At 34.4% G+C, this 22788-nt stretch overlaps 2 protein-coding genes across 4 annotated transcripts in view; one reads left to right on the forward strand and one right to left on the reverse strand.

Moving 5' to 3' along the window:
- NFIA (nuclear factor I A) overlaps positions 1-22788 on the forward strand; it is a 327174-nt gene that overhangs the window by 288576 nt on the left and 15810 nt on the right. For 2 of the 3 annotated variants that reach the window (XM_063298033.1, XM_063298032.1), the window contains exon 10: positions 5454-5545. The exons of the other annotated variant lie outside the window; for it this stretch is intronic. In XM_063298033.1, the coding sequence (XP_063154103.1) occupies positions 5454-5545 (92 nt within the window). The remainder of the gene's footprint in view (positions 1-5453; positions 5546-22788) is intronic. 3 annotated transcript variants of the gene reach the window in all.
- TM2D1 (TM2 domain containing 1) overlaps positions 1-22788 on the reverse strand; it is a 310656-nt gene that overhangs the window by 186559 nt on the left and 101309 nt on the right. The window lies entirely within an intron of this gene.

Genomic DNA, 22788 nt, shown 5'->3' on the forward strand with positions numbered 1-22788 from the left:
TCATAGTTCTGTAAAGTGAAACCTAAATGAAATAAAAACATTCCTGTCAATAAGTGCATCAACTAATGATTTAATGAAAAAAATTACTTTGCAGTAAGCAGTGGAAGATTTCCGCAAAATAGCATCTTTTTTTAGGGGGAGAAGAATTGCAAGCAATATGATGTATGTATATGTCTGGTTCTTATTAGTATCACATGCCTTCAATTAGAAGTGTATAAAAATTCTTCCTTGTCAAAATTTGTCATTGTTTTATAATTTTCAAAAAAGCACAAACATTTCATGCCCAATTTTTCTAATATTTCATTTTGATCCACCACAATAAACACACTTAGGTATACAATTTTTTTTTTCTAAAGCTATGCATTTTAGGAGGCACCTTCTGAAAGCTACACATCTTTGACTCTGCTGTGCTCAGAATGCATCTCTGGTCTGACAGTCATGCTGGCATAATGCTTTGCAGCTTCCAAAGGGAGAGGAAATTCTCATGGTGATTTGTGGTCTTTACTTTGACTTTGAGAGCAACAGGAGGATGAAAATCCCATTGACATTGAATGCATATCATCAGGCCGTAAAAAGGGATGAAACCAGTAATAGGCTATTCAACTATATTGCCAAAAGGTGGAAAAATATAAAGAGAATTTTTCATTATTTTAAAACTAGTTTGGAAGCATCTTCAAAAAAAAACAACAACCCAAGACTTCTGAGCAAAAATTCTTAAGATCTCATTTTTGGGCCCACCCAGTTTTTCCTTGCTGTAGAAAAGGAATGTGATGACTCCACAGACAAGTTACTATGGCGATTTAGCTGCTGTTTGGTCTCCAGTAATATTCCTGTTTCTAGCTCATTGCAGAGAAGCCATTTTCAGCAGCGTGAAGCCAGTGAATTTACACCTGAGCAGAGACATGAACTGCAGTCTCGTCTTTGAAAGCCTCAGCCTTTGGCGCGCCACATCACACTGATGGTCTAATCTGTTTAGAGCCATATGCAGGAATAAAAATATTCTTTTTCTTCTCTGAAAGAAGTAAAAAATATGCTAATAAAAGGAAGGCTTAAAGAGCACTGATCGAATTAAGTTAAGTACCTGTCTTGGTAATTAAGGAGGTAAAAGTCACTTTTTTCCAAGACTATTAATAGAATGATAACTAGACGTAAAGGCCTATCAGCCTTTACTATCACTACTGCTAATGCTGGTAGTTTGTAGATTCAGCACATCCACTTTACCTTACATGACAGACCATTTGGTTAAAGTAAGAGAATGCTATGAAATGCTTTGTAAATTCCAAATTCTGTACTAAAAAAGAATAGTGTTATTCATTCTGATGGGTAAAAGTAAAATAAAAGTATTGATCAAGGCAATGCATGAAGAAAACACATATTCTGCGACCTGAATTTTTCACACCCCTTATTTCTGCTTCTCCTGGCCTGTAAGACAAAGTGTTGTTGAAATACAACAACTTGTATTCTTAATTTCTCCCCTTTGATTTTTTTAGATTTCCTCAAATGCATTTCAAAACATGGGTCACATCTGCTGTGGGCCTGAAGCCTTGATTTAAACTAGATTAAATAAAACTGAAATTTCCTGATTGCTGGATTTGTTAACCCTCCCAGGGATTTATAACTTATATAGCTATGGAATCTGAAACAAGAGTGTAGGCAGTTTCACAGTTAGCCTCCTGAAAGCTGCAGATGGGAGCTTCCTATAATCACGAATGGATGGTAAATTATTATTTGAAAAAATGAATGGTATGCCATAGTAGATGAATCTTGTGGGAGGACTACATTAAGGTAAGGTGAGCAGTTGAATTGGCTGGCTTTGGAGGGTTATCTTTCAGATTTGTTCTGTCAGGTTCTTGTTTGCATCTTAGTGCAGCATCTGAAGAGAATTAAATATTATCACCAATCACGTAAGAGTAGCAGACCTGTTTGTGTCATACGCGTCCTCCTCTTTGTAAAGACAAAAACGCATGCTGGATTAGATTAATGCTGCCTGGGATTCTGCTTTGTTCACTATATTTCTTTCAGAGTAATAATTATCTCAGAAAAGGAAGGAAATTTAAAACTACCCTTTGTGCCATAGAAAATGAAAAACAAGTCACATGTTTTGAGATATTGAATTAGAATTTCTGGTTCCGTGTTGTCAGCTCTAATACGTAAACTCTCTAAAACATTACTCCTCCCCAGCTACATTATCTGGGGCCAAGCAACTGGAGGTAATGTCAGACATTTCAGATATTATTTGTGCAGAGCAAAGGCTCTTTCACCTTTTGTGATACATGTGAAATCTATTTTGGAAGGGTAAATATATAAGAATAATAACACTAGAACGACTATTTCGGAGCAGCATTTTTCATTTCTTGGGGGCTACTCTAAAGTAGGTGATTATCTGCTGATTTAAATACTGCCTAAATGGCAGTGAACCGCTGCAGCATTCAGGGTTTGCTAAGAGATTCTGAAGGGTCTTACTTTCTTCTTGTTCTCTCTCTATATTTCTGTTGTTCATTCATTATAAACAACATGCTCTTCTGCATCAATATTTCATGGGTGCAGAATCTGCTTTCGCTGTCCAAATAGAATCTGAAATGTATAGTAGTTAAATCAAGGATCATTTAGATCAGTGTTTTTCAAACTTGGCAACTTTAAACCTGCTGGCTAGGGAATTCTGGGAGTTGAAGTCCACACATCTTAAAGTTGCCAAGTTTGAAAAACATTGATTTAAATGTACCAAAGTTGATACTAAGCTAATAACTGTGTTAGAGACATTTTGGAACCATTCAATCTGCATTTCCTTTGAAATGGGACTAACTGCTGGCAGTATTAAGAAAAAGATTAACGAATATAACCTTCAAGATTGACAAAAAGTGTGCAAAACTAAATTTAAATATTTGGAGCCACGTATAAATAGGAATTCATGTTGATGAGGCATAAATAAGAAGTAACCATTGTTGCATGTTATAGTAAAAGGATATTTCACATTTCATTTCATGTGATGAGCTTCAGCTGACTTGTGTAGTAGATACCATAGCCTAATTTACTAGCACAACTAGTGGTTGTGTTTCACTCTTATCCCCTCTCCATGCAATAGGTTGCTTTGCTAATGTTAGATATACTCACGCAGTCATCTTTCACCTTTTGTGATACATGTGAAATCCAGTTTGGAAGGGCAAACAAAGGTGTAAGAATGTAAGATGTTATCTACACAGGTCATATTTGTTCATTTAACCAGTATGACTGGTTTTCTGTCACCAAATCTTGAGCAGAAGAGTTTACATTGAGATGAGATGAGATCTAAGAACTTTTACTAGTATTGTATGTAAATATATACAGTTGGGTCGTTTATTACACAATTGATTCTTATGTTCATGCTTTTTATAATGGTATTTACTGAAATGCCTTATCTATTTCTGATCATTTTTCCCCCAATGGTACTCTCATGAGAAGTTCACTTAATTCATGACTGTTCCCTAGCTATGTAAAAATAACTTAACCATTCTATTTGTTTGAGTTACATAATAGTCTTATAAGAGATCATTACTTTGAAGACAGTAGAGATTGCCTAATTGATACCATTAATTATGCTATTAGGACAGTAGAATAATAAATTAAGCCCCATCTTCACGCAGTAGATGGTTTTTACTTTTTTAAACAAATCTTTATATACTTACTTGAGAGAACAATATCTGTTTTATTCACAAATTATTCTTATAAAATGTGTACACATTACTTGTAATAATACTTAACAATATCAGATACAAACTTCTTTTATATAATCTATTTGGTCAACAGATCAGTATGAAAATGACTAGTACAGTTTTATGTAAAAATATTCTAAACATTTGTATTTGAATAATGTGAAGGACTGAAAAACCAGCAACAAAGAAATCAATTAGTAATTCTAATTCCTGGATCTGCTAATTGGGAAGAGTTAGGATGGTACATAAAAGGCTCTCTAATGGTAAAGAGGATGCGCAGGTATGTGTACTGAAAATCAAATGGGCATATATCAGGGATAGGTAGCAAGTTGTTCATGCGCATTAGCGCAGTTGATTGGAGTTCAACGTTGTAGAATGTGTGTTAATAAATATCCACAGATATTTACTTTTGTGCCAACAGATTTGCTGTCCAACCTGATGTTAAAAGATTCTCTTAATGATAGGAAGGAAGGAAGGAAGGAAGGAAGGAAGGAAGGAAGGAAGGAAGGAAGGAAGGAAGGAAGGAAGGAAGGAGCAAACAAAGTACCAATCTCAAGCATCATTTTTATTTTTAGCAATGCTTTTGGGTTGTGTTTTGGAAAACTTTAATCCCCCTGCCACTTTTGTAACTGGCCATGACCATTACAGTAGCAATTTTAAGAAAGTCTGTTATGGCAGCTGTTTCCTGATTATAACCATGGTGTGTTCTCAAAACTATACATACCAACATACAACCCTAACCCATCACAAAAGTTATATTCCTTTGCCATCTGTAGCAAAATACAATGTTTCCACCAGAGTAGGTACCAAAATAGAACATTCTGGAAGTGCAGGAAAGGCACATGAGATGGATCCTTTGATCCATTGGATTCAAGTCCTCTTTGTTACTCGAGAGGCCCTCAATATCAAGTTCCTCAACTAGTTTCTCTCAGTGAAATCAGTGGAAAAGGGAAAAAAGTTGAACTGACAACCATGAAGAAGTTCCATCTACCCCTTGTTTTGCTATGCCTGCCCTCTCAGCAGAGTAGCTGTCAGCAGAGTTTTACAAATCAAAAACAATTTTCTTCCCTTCTACCACGTTTAGAATTGCTCTGGCCACTGCAGTGAATCAGATTTGGTTATAAACTAGTTGATAATAGAGACGGTATGGTCATACCCCCAAATCATGTGTTACCATAACTAGAGATCCAGGAATATTTGTAACTTTCTACATTTTAATCATTGCCAAGAGTGGAGCCAAAATTCACTGCATCATGGCTAATAGCTTTATATAAATGCCATCCTATTTATATGCATGTCCATTTATCAAATGCACTTGCAATTTATTACATTATGTTTGTCAGTCATTCACCATATCACTGTGTCGTAGAAGCAATTCACAATTTGTTCTGAATTTGGACCAATTTAAAGTACTGGTCACTCAAGCACATTATTGCAGGGCCCAAGACTTCTTGCCAGTGGATCTTTGTACAAAAAGACCAGCCTCAAGACAAAAGCAGTTTGAATTAACTTGCCATGCTTAACTCCAAATATGTGGTTTTAGTTTGCATTAAAAAGCAAGATATTCTTCTGTTGCCTACTGATGTCCATATTTATTTCTCCATCATTTGAAATCCAGTTGTCCTAAGTCAGATTCTTGATCTTTATAATGTGACCTCATTTTCATGTTCAACATTTGTTTGGGTGGCTCTGAGATCAGTGTTGTTGTTGTTTGTCTGTGATCTAGTGCTGCTTCCTGAACGCATGTGTCCCTTCCCTTCACAGCTTATTCAACACCCAGCACCTCCCCTGCAAATCGATTCGTCAGTGTTGGACCACGGGATCCAAGCTTTGTAAATATCCCTCAACAGACACAGGTGGGATGCTTTCAACTTCTGCTCTGTTTGCCATGCTGCTTGTTAACTCTTTGGTGTACTTTAGTGTTGCTTTGGCAAATGATTTGTGTCTTTCCATCAGTCAGTTCATCTTCACAGTCTGAATAACAACACTGAAATGTCACTTCTGGTATCCGTTCGTTTTTGTTTTGGGAAGTTCTTGTGGCAATAGTGGTTTTTCCACAGTTATTTCCTCTTCTTTTTCTTTTCCCAACAATCTTCTACTGTAAAAATAGTCAAATGGCTACTTTCAGTTTAGAATATTTTTAATATTTCATTCTATACACTGAGATCACATCACATTATAAAAACATTGTAAGAAATACTATGCCTTCTGCTTTATATGCATTTCATGTAACTGCAATTGGGAAGTCCCAGTCTTATTTTGGCAATTAATAACTGTATTTACCAGTTCATTCAAATTTATAACTATATTTCCTTATAATAAGTTTAAAAGAAAAAAGAAAAATCTCCTTTGAGTCAACCTTGACACCTGCTAAGACAGCTTGGCAACAGCCCTTAACTATTTTGCTGGTTTCCCAAATATTAACAAGGTCTGATCCTGATCCTGCTTTGCTTTCTTTGACTCTAGCCAAGGTCAGACATAGTTACTCTGGAAATATGTCCAAATCAGTGGAACTTAATTTGTTCATATGCTTAATATTAGATTGCAAGTTTGTCCATTCAGTAGCTCTCCAATCAGGATTGATAATACTCAGGGCAGTTGCTAAAGACTTGATCACTATGTGGATCAAGAATACATTAAATGCCATACAGCAAAGGATCCAGTGTTCAGTGGTTTGAAACACAGACACACACAAACACCTTCTTGTAAATATATCCATACTGAAGAGTGGTTTCTGATAATTCTAATGTAGCCCAAACAAGAGTAATGTATGACCTCTGTATGGAATTGTAAAAACTACAGTATATTATAAAGTGCCTGTTCTCCAATGAGACTAGAATCTTCAGTAAGAATGACACCTAATTAAATGTTGAATGCAGTTAGCCTGCTGTGTTGATATTTAGTCCATGAGGGGAGTAAAAAGTCTCATAAAAGGCAAATACTTCTGAACTGACCAAAACCATCCTTTTTTAGTCCATTCAGCTGATGCAGGTAATATATTGATTATTCTGATTCCATTAGCAATTCATTATCACAAAGAAAAAGCTCCAGCTGGAACTAAAGGAAGCTATACCTATATGTATATGAGAAAGGTTGAATGGATACTCTTAAACTCAATCAAAGCAAGGGGCAAAGTTAAAGCCTTTCTAAATGACCTCACATTCTAGCGTCTTCCTCTTTTTTAAAATAATACTGTATGTCAGCAGTAACTCCAAGACAAACACTGCTTCTATTTTGACATTAATTCCGAACCTAATTCTATGGAAGTAAAGTTAAACTTTATTTTCCATCTCTCAAGAGATGTTCAGTTATATTTCTTAAAATATTCAGTACACTATTGATAACAAATCATAGAGACTATTGGAATACACATTAAGTTCTACAAGTGGGGAAAAAAGAAATACCTGACATATGAATAATATCCTTCTTAGCTAACAGAACACAGTCCCTTCAGAAAAGGTAAGATTTAAGAAGTTGCTCCAAAGACTTGATTCCTAGCATTAAATAAAACACAAACTTAAAAAAAAAAACCTGAACACCATCCTGAGTTCAGCCAACATTAATTTGATCTCAGTGGTGTTAGAATAATGGTACCCCACTCAAACCTTTTAATTTTTGAGTTAGGAGATTGAGCAAATTTCATTTTATTTCTTTTAATCAAAGACACGTTAATATGTATATTTTTCAAACCATTTCAAATTTCTTGTCAGTTAAGGAACAGTTGTTGGCAGTTTTGTTAACAGTGAATTTGAGCCAAACCTTTAAAAATATTAAAGTGATAATGATCATACATCCTTTATTATGAAAGACAGAACTTTATCTCAGAAAGCTGTCCTTTAGATTTATTTTTCAAAAACTCACTTTTGTCCTTTATTTTGGTCATTTAACTTTTACCGTATAAATGGTACCACTTAATGCACAGTCTTCCACATTCATGTAAAAAATGTGGAAATTGAGTTGTCTTTTAAAAATAAATTTATATACAATCTTTGATTTTATATTATTTTTTATTAAAATATGCATTTTGGCAACATTTTTCTTGGTTTTGCTCTTGAATTTTTCTTTGTAAAGCAAAGTTATAAACAATCAAATTTGTTTATTCTTATGAACCTCTTTCAGATTTGCCCCTTTTTCAGGTTTGTCCTTTATTTTTCTCCAAGAAAATATGGTCACTGTACTGATAACTTAATATTCCCTAATTGTGAAGGAAGAAAAGATCAGTTGTTTTGTTTATGAAGTTTTCCTGGTTATGGTGCAGTGCTTTAAATGTCAAGAGCAAGAAGTGCTGGTTCTATTCGGCAATTATAACTTTTAAATAATGATTAAGCATCAGGACTTATTGCAGAATGTAACTGTTTTCCTCTATGAAATTGGAAGGCAGGTCATAGATCAAATAAGATAGAGATGTTATTGCAAGAGTATGATTCAAACAGCAGCATCCTTTCTATATTGCAACTTGCACACATCCAACAGAGACTAGCACTCCTGAAACATTTATTTCTCCATAGATGAGCTAAAACAGTTCCTTCACATCCCTATCATTTTGTTCATTCATGTCAGCTATATATTGGGAGAAGTTCTGAAGAGAAAAGCCTCTCAAGCAGATTTACATAAGTTATCTCCTTGAGCCAGAACCCAATATAGTTCTCTGTAATGAGCAAATAATATGTAGCTAGTTGCCCACAGGAGAAAAGACAATATGGAGGAATATATGCTATCTTTAAATATTCTCTCACCATATAACATTAATTATGTGAAGAAACAAAGCTGAATATTGAATTGATTGTTCATTCATTGTGATTGCCACATTGTATAATGGCTCACTATTAAGTTCTGGATCTTGTCATCAACTACTGAATAATATACTGAATAATCTCTCTCCTAGTTTAGGGAATATCACCTTTCCTAGTCTAGTGAATATCACCAGATCTGAATAGAGGCTGCTCCACATGAACAAATTGCAACAAGATTCAGTGATTTGCAGTCATACGTTATGTGGCTAATTGCCACAGCTTGCTTATGGAAACTGGGCTTAATTGTGTACCTTTCAGTATGTTCCACAAAACAGTCTGTACATCTCTGAGCCTGTTACAGGGTGCAGCATGTTTTTATGAAGTTACTATCACTCATCTGCTGCAGATGAATACTTTTTTCTTACTGGACTCTGGTGATTGGATGCAATAGATAAGAATGGTCAATTTGAGAATCAGTCACACAACAGCAGTAATTAGTAATTAGCTAGAATATAGAAAGTGGCAATATCATATGATATTCACAAATCATGTGAGCCTGCCCTCAGTGATGAAGTCAATACTTTTCACAACTCAGATTGAGAGCACTGTTGACTTTTGAAGTGATTTCTCCAATTGCAGTCTTCAGTAAGGCCTCTCCTTTATAGCTGCATAGATAGAAGTGTTTAAACTGTGTTGGATTTCAAGCCTTTGCACTGAACAAGGTCACAGAAAGTACACCAGCAACTCGGAATATTTTAACTGTTCAATGCCTGTTTCCATTAGTTAAGTAGCAGAAAGCAGCCTGCATTTCTGTTCTTCTGTAGTTCAAGCTCCCTTGAAGTACCTCTAATTCAAAGGATGAACAAGAAGATTTTCACTTACTTTTACATTTAAACCATGCTACTTCTTTTGCAGTCTAAGAAATTCTATTAATATTGGGGGAAATTTTAAAGCAAGCTGTTTAAAGCTACAACTCCAAATCCAGATATACAATAGTTTATAAACCCTATGCAAATTCACATAAAAGCAAGTCTCAATGAACTCAGTTCTGTTTCTGGACAGGTAAATCTTGTTCATAATTCTATGGGGTTAATTCCTAGGAAGTGTTTCAAATGCTTTTATTTTCATTTTTTTGTTATTCGTTTGAGCAGCAGTCACAAGAATCTTTATCTTCTTTGGCCTGGTCTTAACAGTTTCAGTACAAATTTAGCTTTAAAGAACACAGAACTAGATATTTGAACATTAGGGCTGCAATCTTAGGCAGCTTAAAGTAACAAAAATATGAACATGATAGTAAACACAATTGGGTAGATAGTTTGGGTACAATTCATTCTAAAATGAATGCCATTTGGGCTAATTTATTATTTATCGAGGGGGTTGGTTTTAAAATCCTAGAACTTAAAGGCAAAAATAGTAGGTGCTGTTTATGTTCATGTTTAGTATTCTCAAGAAAAAATCATGTTTATTAATTGTTAAACAATTGAAAATGATGTTTTGTTAATATCTTAAAATCTGGACATTTGGAGTTAAAGTTTTATTTTTCTTCTTACCTCATACTTTGTACAATAACGGTTTACAGTGATGTTACCCACTCTTGTCCCCTTGCAGATGTGTTTATCAAGCTTTCATGATTCTCAGCCTATAAAGCCAATGGTGTTGGCTAATGGGAGTGGTAGTCCAACACATCTGAAATCTATCTAGGGAAGGCTACAATGTAAATGTGTTATTCAGCTGTATGAATTAAAATTTTCAGTATGTAACTGAAATTTTCTAATTTCTTTCAAGATGGTAGTCTTTTTTGATAAGAGATTTGTCTTGTACATTTGTAAAGATGTACAAATGCCATCCTATTTGTACCCTGTGGCAATAGACATCTGCTGAAAATAATCAGTTCTCTTTCCTTGATATCTAATAGTAGGGACTCAAGTGATATTAGATATGCTGCAACTCCTTTATGGCAACTCGGGTGGATATGGCAGACTGTCAGATTATTAGTTCTATGAACTACTAATCCATGCTACTCTGTAAGGTGAAAGCCGAATCTTGCTTCCTTTTCTATGCCAGCTTTCATTTGGAATAGCAATTCATATAAGTGGGGCTATGTAAATGCTTTGCTTACTATCCTACCATGTGCTTAAGGGCCCATGGGGAATTATATGATCTTACTCCTATTTCCTGCTCTTTTTAAAATCTAAAATGAGAATACGCAAGAGTTATATGAAGTGCTTCTAACTGTGGGTGTTCAAGTACTATTTTTCTTGCTTTCATAATTTGGTATTACTTTCTGATTTAGAAGCAGCTCTTTGAAAATTGAAGGAAATCGTACCTAGTTTGCATAGGGGGGAAATTACTGGTCATAAATATCTTTGGAAATATGGCTGCTCCTTGAAAATCTTTGAAGATGACAATTTCTGGAATTAAGCTAAGAGCTTATGTTTTATTTCATTCAGCATAGTATTTTTCAAAAGTTGACTTGTTTCATTTCAAATAGATTGAGGTTAACTTAATTGTTGATACATTAGTTGTGCAAGTTGTCCATTTCTTGATTACCTGTATACATACACTTGCAGTTTCACCATGCTTTATTTATTATTAAATATTTCCTATTTTATCCTATTTTTCAGATAACATAGCCAATATAATTAAAAGAGAGAGAAGGAGAGAGAATCCCTGCCATAAGTCTTACTAATTAAAAGGAAAATAAGCAGGAAGTATGAAGGAGTGCGTTTGAGAGGGAAGCAGTTCTGTCCTCCAAGGCCAGAGCAAAGGAGAAAGTAATAAACCAGCATTTATATCATGTCAGCCAAGTTGCTGCTGTCCAGCTTCATTATTCTTAACATTATGATTCGGATAGGGATTTGAAAACTGATTTTTTCATCTGTCTCCAACTCCTGTATAATTAATCTTACATCCCAAAATGTAGTTTTCCTTCAAAATCGGGGTAAAGGGTTGCTTGCTAAGGGAGAAAAGCTCTCTAATGATCAGTCTAGAATAGTGTTTCTCAATCTCAGCAACTTTAAGGTATGTGGAATTGTTGGAGTTGAAGTCCACACATCTTAAGGTTGTTGAGGTTGAGAAACACTGGTCTAGAAGAAAATGCTTCAGATAAACAGACCATACCTACCAAAAGGACCTAGATTCATAGGGGAGTCAATATAACCATTGCAGTACTGACCTTATTTTCAAAGTAGCTGTGAGCCACACTATCTGAAATGTGTGAGTAAGTACCAAGGAAGTACATTTCAATCTCTTCCTATAACTTTGGCTGGAAACTTCACTCACTAAAGCATTTATTGGTGAGCACTTCCAATCTCATTGGAATCTATTTATAACATATATACAGTACAACTTTCTGAAACCAGTTGCACTAAATCTTATTTTTTTAATCTATTAATTTAAAAAGTAGATAACTTGCTTATAAGACCTGTCATTTATCTTTTTAGTTGCTACCGACTTTTTTTTTCAGATTGGTGTACTAAACATGTCTTGATTTGTGAAAGTTAGCGAATTAGTAAATATGATAAACGTACTATAGAGACTTCTGTTTTGCTAAGTAATTCTCTCTGCAGACTGTATAAATTTCCTTTGAGTAAACAGATACTTAACAAGACAGTTCTGCATTATTGCACTCAACTTTTTATGCAAAACCATTGCAAATAGTTAAGCGTTTGATTTACTTGTGCATAGAAGCACTTGGTTCCCCATTCCCAACTGAATTGTTTAATTTACCCTTGTGTTTGCATTTGATGGCAGGAATGTGTGAGTATAGATTTGACAATAAATAAAATAAACAATGCCTTGACAACTTTAATCTCCTCCTCCCCTGTACCCCCTCCACACACGCCTGTCTCTCAACCACAGCAACCCAGGAAAATCAGATAGTAATCAAATGTTCTGTCATAAGTCAGTTTTCCATACATATGGAATACTGCATTTCTTATTGGCTCATGGAGGTTTAGAGACAGGGATAGAAGACAGTGTGATGCCCAATCATACAAAGAATTAATCTAGTAAAGGTTGAATCTTAGGCTGCAGAAGGTATAAAAGGGATCAGGTAGTGATGGACAAATGCCTGACAAAATTCAGTCTGACTCCAAAAAGGCATTGGTCTGTTTTTCCGTATTATTCCATATCTGCTTCTTAGTACTAGTTACTTAAAATGTTGGAAAGTAAAACTGCCAGCTTGAGTAGCCTGAATAGCAGTTTGATCTGAATCTCTGACAGCCACTCCGGTGGTCTTCACGTAATTACTACCATTCACCTAATAGTACGGTCAATATGATGATCACCTATGTAATAATTTATTATACGGAAAAGTCTTTCTGGTGGATCATAATGTTGAATTGTTAAAAATATTAGTTTATTTTGTTTTCTGCCATTTAAAAAATCAAATATATATAAAAGATCAAAGTGGCTTTAAAAATTAGCTCTATCAAAGATAAACACTGCATGTTTTTATTTTGAAGTCTTCCTTTGCCAGTTATGAAGTTACATGAACCTGAGCCTCTAATTGTTGTCTCTGGCTAAAGTACTACAGAATTTATAATGCTCTGTGTTTGTTTATACATTTCTCCTGTGCAGTAGCAACCTTCCTCAAACCTGTGCCTTCGCAGGCATTATCTCTGTGTAAGGCAAAACCTAAAACGCTCTTACGTATTCTCTTTCACCTTTATTTTTCTTTACTGATTTCCTGCTCTCTGCTTTCACCTCCCCCAACAACCTTCACAGCAGATAATGGTGTATTGGATTAACCTCCCTTGCAGCTGCATTAGATCCCGATCGATTTATTGACTCTGTCAGAGGAGCTAGTACAGTAATTGTTACAACAGCAGAATGGAAACCAAGAACATGTCCACATTATTTATTTTTATATATATATATATATATATATATATATATATATATATATGTTGCCTTTTCTTTATCTTCTTCTTTTCTCTTATTCCACACCTTTTGTTGTGTCTACATAGCAGAGAGCACTTTACTTTTGTTTATCAGCTCCTCCTGCATTATTAATTGCAACAGTTAAGAGGCTATATGACAAACCTATTACAGTATTGGAAAGCCCTGATTGCACCATAGTTAGGGTGGGTTGGCATAATTTGGAGGTCCTGCCCTTCTTTGATGGTTGTTAAATGGTATCATTAAGTTACATTTCCTTGTCTGACACAGACCATCTGTGAGATCAGCCTTGGATGTAAAGAAAATGGACCTGATCAGACTTGATGCCCTAGAACTACATATTATGAAATGAAAAATGCTGTACAATTTGGATTCTGCTGTTAGTTCATGCTGAACTTTCCATATGTAAAGTTCATTCTTACAATGAATTCTTAAAAAAAAAATCAGCTCATATAGTCTACTTCAAAATAAACCTGCAAAGCAAACTGTGTAACTTTCATGTTTCATCATGAGGACAAAGATCAAAATACCCATTTTCCTGGCAAGCAGTAACCACAAGTGTAGTTATAGCCTAAAACCTAATCTTATAAAAAAAAACTATTGAGGCAACTATATTTATTATTTTTGAAGGATTCCAAGGCATTCTTTTCAGTGAATGAGTCTGCTGGATTCCTCTACACACTTTCCACATTACTCAGGCAACTGTTTAGGGCCAAAAGTAATTTTGGAAGCATAGTATGCCACTTGATTTCAAGTTCTGTTTGCAGAGATAAAGACAGCACAATCTAAAAGAAATTGTTTGTACCTAAATTCCATTTATACAGTTAAGTACTTACATTGCGATATTTTATTGGGACTAAAGTTGATTAATTTATTTGATTAGTGGTCTGTGCCCTCTAAGTTGAAAACACTTTCTTGTGCTCAAGTTTCAATTATTAAAATAAAACTGAAATGTGTGTAGTTGGCAGCCAATTAGTGGGACTGTGATAAACCCCACTGACCGTATTCAGGTCATTTCTAACCAGCTGGTATATGTAATGAGCTGGAGTGACCACAAAATCTCATATTTCAAACTTCAGTTATAAACCTATAAAATAATGCATTTTATTTCAAAATTGTGAAGTACAGTAAATGCTGTACTTAATATTCGAAGGTCCACATATTGACAAGAATAGATATTAGTACTATAATTATTAGACTCTTAATTAATGTGCTACATAATATTAGAAAATAGCACATAATTAGAATCTGATTTTCAATAAATGTTGAAGCTATAGTAGAATATAAAGAAATGTATTGTGTTTTAGAACAGTTGATCGTGGCTAACAACTTGTATTGTATTTGCTTAGTCAATTATCAGTTAAAATAATTTTAATTCTACTGTAGAATAAAAATCTTTTCATCTTGACCCAGGAAGTTCAGTCCATAATATCCTTTTGGGAAAAAAAGGACAGTTGTGGTAATCTCCTGTAGCCATTTCTATTTAGGCCAGAAACTCACTGCATTGTAATATAAGACATAGATACCTTCACCTCTGAAAACTTTTCATATTGCTGTTGTCTAGGCAAAATTAAATGAGTTGGGAATGTTGGACTCAGAAATTATACATGTTTAGACTAATCACATCGCCTTCATCCAGTTAGAAGCAATGAAAGTTAATTTTATGCTTAAACGGAATTCTATTGTAAATAAAGTAGGAGTTAATTTTATCTTAAAGGGAATTGCTCACCCCATTTTTAGATAATAATAAATAAATAAACACTATGTAAAGGCTTTTGTTCAAAGTAAAATGTATTTAACTTAATCCCAAACTGAAAATGGAAATGTTCTCATGGTGTTCATTATTTTAAAAAGCATCAAAAGCTTTTATTTAAAAACGACAAAACTCTGAAGGCCATAAATGTCACTTATCAAAAAGCCTTTACAAAGCACAATGGTGGTTAAAAGTTTGTGAACCGTTTTGAATTTTCAGTATTTCTGCATAAATATGACCTAAAAACATGATCTGTTTTCCACAAAAGTCCTAAAACTAGATGAAGATAACTCAATTAAATAAATGAGTCAAAATCATTATACATGTTTATTTATTTACTGAGGGAAATGATAGATCATATTTATGCAGAAATATTGAAAATTCAAATGGATTCACAAACTTTTAACCACCACTGTACATAATTTTGAATTATATAAGAAGAATAAATGGAACCTTTCTCCCAGGTTCTTTGTATATTCAAGATAGTCCTGGGTCACATACAGTATTTTTCATATAGTTATGAGACTTGATTTTATATTAGTTTTGTTTGTTTTAATTCATTATGGAAGTATCAGCCATGACAAGAATGGGATCCAGATTGCCATACTTATATATGGATGGTAACTGCATTAACACTTTCATGGTGTTATTTTCTTCCAGCTGATACTTGGCTTTCAAAATAACTTTTGCTGCATTGACATATCTCAAAGACTTTCTGGGAGTACATAGCCATTGGGGGCAGACAAGACTTGGCAGGATTACAAATGCAAGAGGAAGTGTTAAAAACTGTGTCATTCATGTATTAAGCAGTGTAACACTATCTGCTGAACTCTCTTTGTTAATTATTTTTTTATATTCCACCTTTCCATCAACCAGGATGTTCAAGTAAAAAGATAAAAATGAGATAAAGCAAGTGGACAATATAGAACATGCATAAATATAAATATTGTGATTTGAATTCCTTATTTGTGTGTGAATTTCTTCATGGAACCATTCAGGATTGTCAATTTTAAAAAAAAAGATTTTGGAAATATATTCCATGAAGAATGTTTCACTATTTGGGACTGTGGCATCATTTTTCCATTGGTTTTTTCTCATGTTACCTATTTATAGAGAAAAAAAAATTATCAAACAGACCTATTATGTTCTCCTTAATGCTGTCACACAATATTTATACTCAGGTTGTTTCAGTGCAATGTACTTTTTCCTTTTCCTTTTATTATTTAAAACTATTGTGAGGTTTGAATGCTGTATCTTCTTTGCAAAATTTATTTATTCATTAAAAGAGATTCACTTGAAATCACTTGTCCATGAAGTAACAATGCTAATAGGAAAAGAGAATAGTGAAGCCATTTTATACGGTATGCAGAAGTTTGTTACAGGCTGTATATTGAAACAGGAGCTGGGGTAAACAGTGGCTTTTCCATTCTAGTCGAACTGTGGTTGTATGGTTGTACATGTGTATCCAGAGACATCCTGGAGAAGTTTCTAAAGCTACAAGCCTAGAAAAAAAAAGATGCAGTTGCTTTAATGATTCTAGAAGAGGTTTTCATATGGTTTGGAACACCTTGTGGAACAATTTTGAAGGATTTGGATAGTCCTAACCTTTGGGTATCCACAAGCACGTTCACACTTCGTAGCAGGAGCAGGCAACCCTTTTGCACTGAATGGCTGCAGTTTAGCATTGTTCTTGTCAATGCAGCTCAGGGCTGCAAAAATGGCCTTGAGGCTTACATCTAAAATATACTGAGTTGTACCCTAAAAATGAAATGTGCAAAGGAACTTGAAGTTATAGTTGTATCTGGTTACTTTCTGCCTTCTTGTAATCCTATCATACTCAGAGTAGTAAAAAAAAAAAGTATTCATTAGAAAATATTAAGCAGGGCCACCATATGAAATCTTTCAGTCTAAGATGGACAGAGGGAGAAACAGGGAGAGAGGAGGAGGCCCAAGTATATGGCAGTATTTATTTACCTTAACTTGAAGAGGAGGTATATTTACTCTCACTTCCCAATTAAATGTACATTGCTTCACATCAATATTGTCATGGGAATAACACCATCCCCTTCCTTCCTTCCTTCCTTCCTTCTTTGAAGATGATAACCCTTATTCTGCCACTTTCAAAACTGCTGATTCTAACAAAATGCTAGCTGTCTGCAGCAATGTGTATTTTGAGAATTGCTTTCTGTTTCTAATATATTCAACTCTGCCCAAGTCCAAAAAGTGGGTTGGAGACAAGGTGGAGGGTGTCTACTTAGAGAGGGGGAACTAACAACAACAACAACCAAAAAACCCTATTAGTATATTTGAATGATGCAGTGTATTTAGCAATTGTTTAGAAAAGAACAACAGAATACATTATTCTATCTTTATTCCTAGTATACTACATAGTAAGATATCTGTTGCCATTTATATGTTTCCGGCGCCTGGCTTTTGATTCACCTGGAATAAAACTGCAAGTACAGTCTTGAGAATAGGCCTATTAAGGAGTTAGCAAAAAGTGGAAAGTGAAATGAACAAAAGGGATAAAAATATATGCTGGCAGTTAGAATAGATTATGTTTCATTAAAATAGCAATGCATTAAGTATAATGTCATATGGGGGGAGGGGGAGAGAGAGAGAGAACAAACATAATCTAGCCTGAAGTCTCCTCCTTTAGTTATGAGGAAGCTATTAATGCTCCAGCTTCAGACCTGTGCCTCTGAGTCTCAGATGGCTGAGAAAGGACTGTAGGCTGTAACTGCAGAACATTCCTTTTGTGAGCCCTGGAAACAGAGCACGCTAGTGCAAGAGGAGTTCCGGGAGATCACATGCAAATGGAGAATAGCTGTAGGCACCCAGGGAGAACTGTATATAGTTTATATCTCACCTTACAAATGCGTTCCAATGGAACTGGACATACAAAGTATTGCTGGGTTCAGCAGAAAACTATTTTACGCAAAGTACAGTCCTGTTGTAAAAATTATGTTAACCAAGTAGAGGGAGAAAGAGATCACTCTATAGCTCCAACCTCCAGAAAAGAAATATATAAAATGTAAAAGGGAAGCCCATTTCCAGGCACTTGAAAACAGGCAACAGACAGGTGTCAGCAGAGCTGCATTTGGCCAGAATTCCCTAGCATATAATTGAAGCACATGGGTAGGGATTTTTTTTGCCTTCACTCTTGTGTAAATATATAGATGACAAAACAAACCACAACTTAAACTGTGACTGGACCCTTAGAATGAAGTGCTATGTGCTATATATCACTAGTATGCCATACTTCAGTTTGAATCAAATTTTGGTTACTATTAAACATTTAATATTAAAAATGAGCATTTTTATTTAGGATCCTGTTCAAGTCCAAGGTTCATAAATTCAGGCTTATAGCATGTACCCTCATCTTGAAGAGTGCCAGTCTTCTATCATTCTTTTCCCTCTGTACATCAAGTTACATATTTAATAGTGTCTTCTATTTCTGTGTGTCTCTCTGTCTCATTCAGAGAAAGACTGCATATGCAGCTTTTCAGTGAACAGGATAATGGATCAACAAAACCGCTCAGTACTAGCACACCTTCCCCCTACCAATGTAAAGGAAATTCTGGCTAGTTTACTATGTACTTGCACCAAAGCCATGTAAGCTTTCCAATGGGGAAACCAATGCAGAATTAATCCATTTATATATGTGTTTTAGACTAGCAACGTATAGTGTTGGTGAAGAATGTATATACTTGTAGGGGAATTTTATGTCTAGTATTAAAAAAGGATGCAATACTTTGGAAGTCTCTGAAAGACTGAATCTTGCTTCCCACTTAATCCTCTCGCTGTACTTCAGTTCTCAAGTAACTTTCATTTTGCAGGCTTACTTTAATGGGTACAATCTATTTTTTCATGAAAAAGCAGGAAATAAGCTGCCTTTCCTGGGAAAAAAAAGATTTACCAAATGTAATCATTGTTGAGATACTCCCTTTGAACTAGCTTGTCTGCAGGGGTGTCTGGCTCCCAATATCCCCGTTTCTTTAGAACACCCTTACTAGTTCTTCAAGTAGATCAGGTACACTGGTGATTCGCTGCTTTGATGTCTTGAATGAATGAAAGAAAAGCATAATAAAAGGGAGCTGTTGATCAAGCATAAAATACTCTTTAAGCCGACAGAATGGCAGAGTTAACACATCCTAAGCTGCTTTTAGTTTTTCTCTTTTTTCCTCACATTTTCCTGTGCTTTGTGTACAGTGGGGGTTTGTATTTTTTTAAACCCTCTGATCTATGTACTATGCTACCCTCTTATAACAAAATGAGAAAGGGATTGTTTCTTTCTCTTGTTTGCTTGACTACTTTTCCTTTTCTTTGTATACTTCCTTCCTCTCCATTAGGAAAGTCTAAATTTGTGTCTGGCTTTGAATGTGTGTGACACTGAAAGTTTAGGGTGTTAATTTAAAATAAATGTGATAATAAATAAAGCTTTTAATTACCTTCTTCAGAAGCATATGATTTTTCCTTCAAAGACATTACAAAAATAAGAACATTAATCTCCTCCTTTAAAAAACATACTGTCAATTGGAGACAGAAGGTGAAACTTTTTTTCCATAGATCTAATTTAGATCATGTATTTCTATCCATAATTTATGCATCATATTCAAACTGGCAATCTTGCTTGCTTGCTTGGATTACATTTCAAGGTTTCTTACTGATAATTCTATATTATATTACTTTCACACTACTTGTGGCTATATTACTGTTAAACCAACCTTTAACCTAAGCCTTCCGGTTTCAGGAATAAGGAATTCTTTTGAATTATACTTTGTACATCAGAAACTTCCTGGATTAGTTGGTAGCTCTGCTTAGTGTTCAAAAGCCTGGGACCCATAGAAATAATTGCTATATAAGAAGTTTTGTGAAAGGGTTTGGAAGGGCTTTCGTTGAGCCTAAGAAAGAGAAAAACAAAAGAAAAACCTTGTTTTTTAAAAAATTTTGCAGTTCAAACTAAACTAGCTATAACTGAAAGAGGTTTCTTAATTCATGGGAGGAGGAGGAGAAGGAGAAGGAGAAGGAGACTATAATTCAATACTAAATTATTAAAAGTGCTATAAGCTAAAGTTGTTTGTTTGTTTTAGTATAATATTGAATAAATGTTAATATGTCAGTCTCATCCCTTTCTACTTGCTTACCTGTCCCATTATTACTGATGTCCCTTTTTCTCTTTCTCTGGATTGAAAACAAAATGTCCCATTGATGGGCACCTAAGAAGCTGGTATGCTTCCATCTCAAATAATCAGCATTGGCATATTTTGTTTTCCTTCCAGAAAAAGAGGAGGGACAAAATTATTGACTGCTGCTGGCCAACCAGATATACCCACAAAACTCTCAAGTAGAATGTGAGGAAGATAAAGCTGTTTTTTTTTTTTCCACAGTTGCACTGTAGCAACTTGCACTTAAGGCAGTGCTGCCTTTGATTCTGAAAATAACATGTAGCCATCAGAAGTAATAGCCATTGATAGCTTTATTCCCCATCATTATTGTCCTCCTGAAAAACATCTAAATTGGTGACCATCACCATATCTGACTACTGCAAATTTTATTTAAATAGATAAAATAAATATTATGTTGTTCTGAATCAATTAGTGATCCTGATTCCTAATATTCTAAGAAGATATAAATTTTACATTTCTGGTGCCATAATTTTATATACATCTGTCTTTCCCCTCTTGGCCTCGTCCATCATAACTCAAAACATCACTATAGTTCTTCCTCATACAGAACGTGCTCCAGCTTTTCTTCATTATGATTGCCCAGTTTTATGTCTTTTTCAAGTCTATAGTGTATTTTTAAATACAATAATTAAAAGTATAAACAGTGTTACATGTGTACTTGTAACATAGATGTATATAATTGCATCAATATATTGCCAGACTTATTTTCAACCCCCTTCTTAGTGCAAGTTGCCTTTTTTGCATCTTTTTCTTAACAGGTAACATTTTCATGACCTGTTCATCACAACTTCAAAATCTTCTTAGTCCTTGTCAGCTCAAATCAGTGTATTTAAAGCCTATTTTACCCAGTTTGGTGAAATCCTTTTGGAACTCTTCATAATTTATTTTTGATAGTTTTTTTTCCCATACGCTCAACATATTTTATTAGGACAGAAATTGTTAGCTACACTGTCAACATGATGTACCATTGGCAATACTGGGAGTAAAACCCAGTATTGCCATTGGAATGTTGTTTTAATTGTTCTACTGTTTTAATCTTTGTTAGCATCCAGCATCTTATTTATCTTCATTATGCATCACAGACCCAGATTATGTAGAAGAAAATAAAATATAAAATGTAAAATACAATATAGCATAATAAACAAACATAATAAAAATGTACTCAGGGTTAGTCTGCTTTGCTGTCAACAGCACACAAATTCTGCAAGCTACAAATACAACTTTGCCACAGCAAGAATTATCTTGGGATCTTTATCTGCCAAAAAAAACTATGCATAGAATTCTGTCCAACCTGAAAATGTGTTAAGAATAGGAGTCAATAGTTCATTAGAAATATCTCAGTAAAAATTGCAATAAAGCAGAACCTGATCCTGTGATTCAATACTCAAAGCCATTCAGCATGCACAAGTGGATGGTTCAAAGGTTGAATTTTTATATATATATATAAAAAATTCCCTTCTTATCCCTATGGGTGGTGTGTGTCTTCCTCAACCTTGGGTCGTCTACCAGAGGCTGGGGAGTTTGAGGGTTCTGCGCAGTACCTTAGCTGTTCCTAGCGTTGCACTGTTCTGGACAGAGAGACCCTATTTAAACACTTACTCATTTATTGGAGTTATATTACATCTTTCTGTCAAAGACTTTTATTATTATTTTATTTATTAAATTTATATTACCACCTATCTCTCCCGATGGGGGACTCTGGGCGGTTCATCCATGGAGTCAAAGTTTTCAAATAAGAATTTAAGGGGAAAAAATTAAAAGGGAAAATTGAAACTCTGAAATGTTAACTTTTAAAAATAGAAGATTGCAATATTTATACATGCTAATAAATTATTTATTTATTATAAGTAAATTACTTGATAAAGCTGATTTACTTCTAATAAATAAACTTTGTCCAAAGTAATGCCACATAGAATTTGGCATTTAATGTACCATTTGGAAACTCCCTGGTAAGTGGAAAAATTGCATTTGTATTCAGTAGAGCAAGATTTCCTGGTTTATGATAATAGAAATCTACTACTTGACATTTTAAAAGGCAGTAATATGAGTCTTGTAATTCTGAAAATAATATAATATGCCTATATATATCAAATATTTTTAAATTTTTGTTTTCAGTCTGTACCCACTGGTTGATTCCAGACTTTTAAACTATCGAACATTCCTTTCCTAGTTTGTTATAAAAATATTAAGCAAAAAAACCACACACAAAGTTCCAGGATTTAGAGATTATTTGGAGACAAAGGAGGTCAGGCTTTTTAAAAAGAAAAGCAAAAGTTGTACAACAGAAATTGTACAATACACTGTGGTGTATTTCTTTCTAAATACAGGTCTTAGGCTTTTGGATTTTTACAGTGTGCTAGCTTGTAAACAGTCTGTTTACAAATCATGTCATTAATATTTTCATATTAATATTTTCATATTTATATTTTCATATCGTTTTCACTAATATATTATCCTTAGAAACCCTGTTTATCTTTTCTTCCTAGATTGATACTCAAAACAAAAAACTACAATAAAATCAT

This window comes from Candoia aspera, chromosome 3 (genome assembly GCF_035149785.1).
Source record: "Candoia aspera isolate rCanAsp1 chromosome 3, rCanAsp1.hap2, whole genome shotgun sequence".
Lineage (NCBI taxonomy): Eukaryota > Metazoa > Chordata > Lepidosauria > Squamata > Boidae > Candoia > Candoia aspera.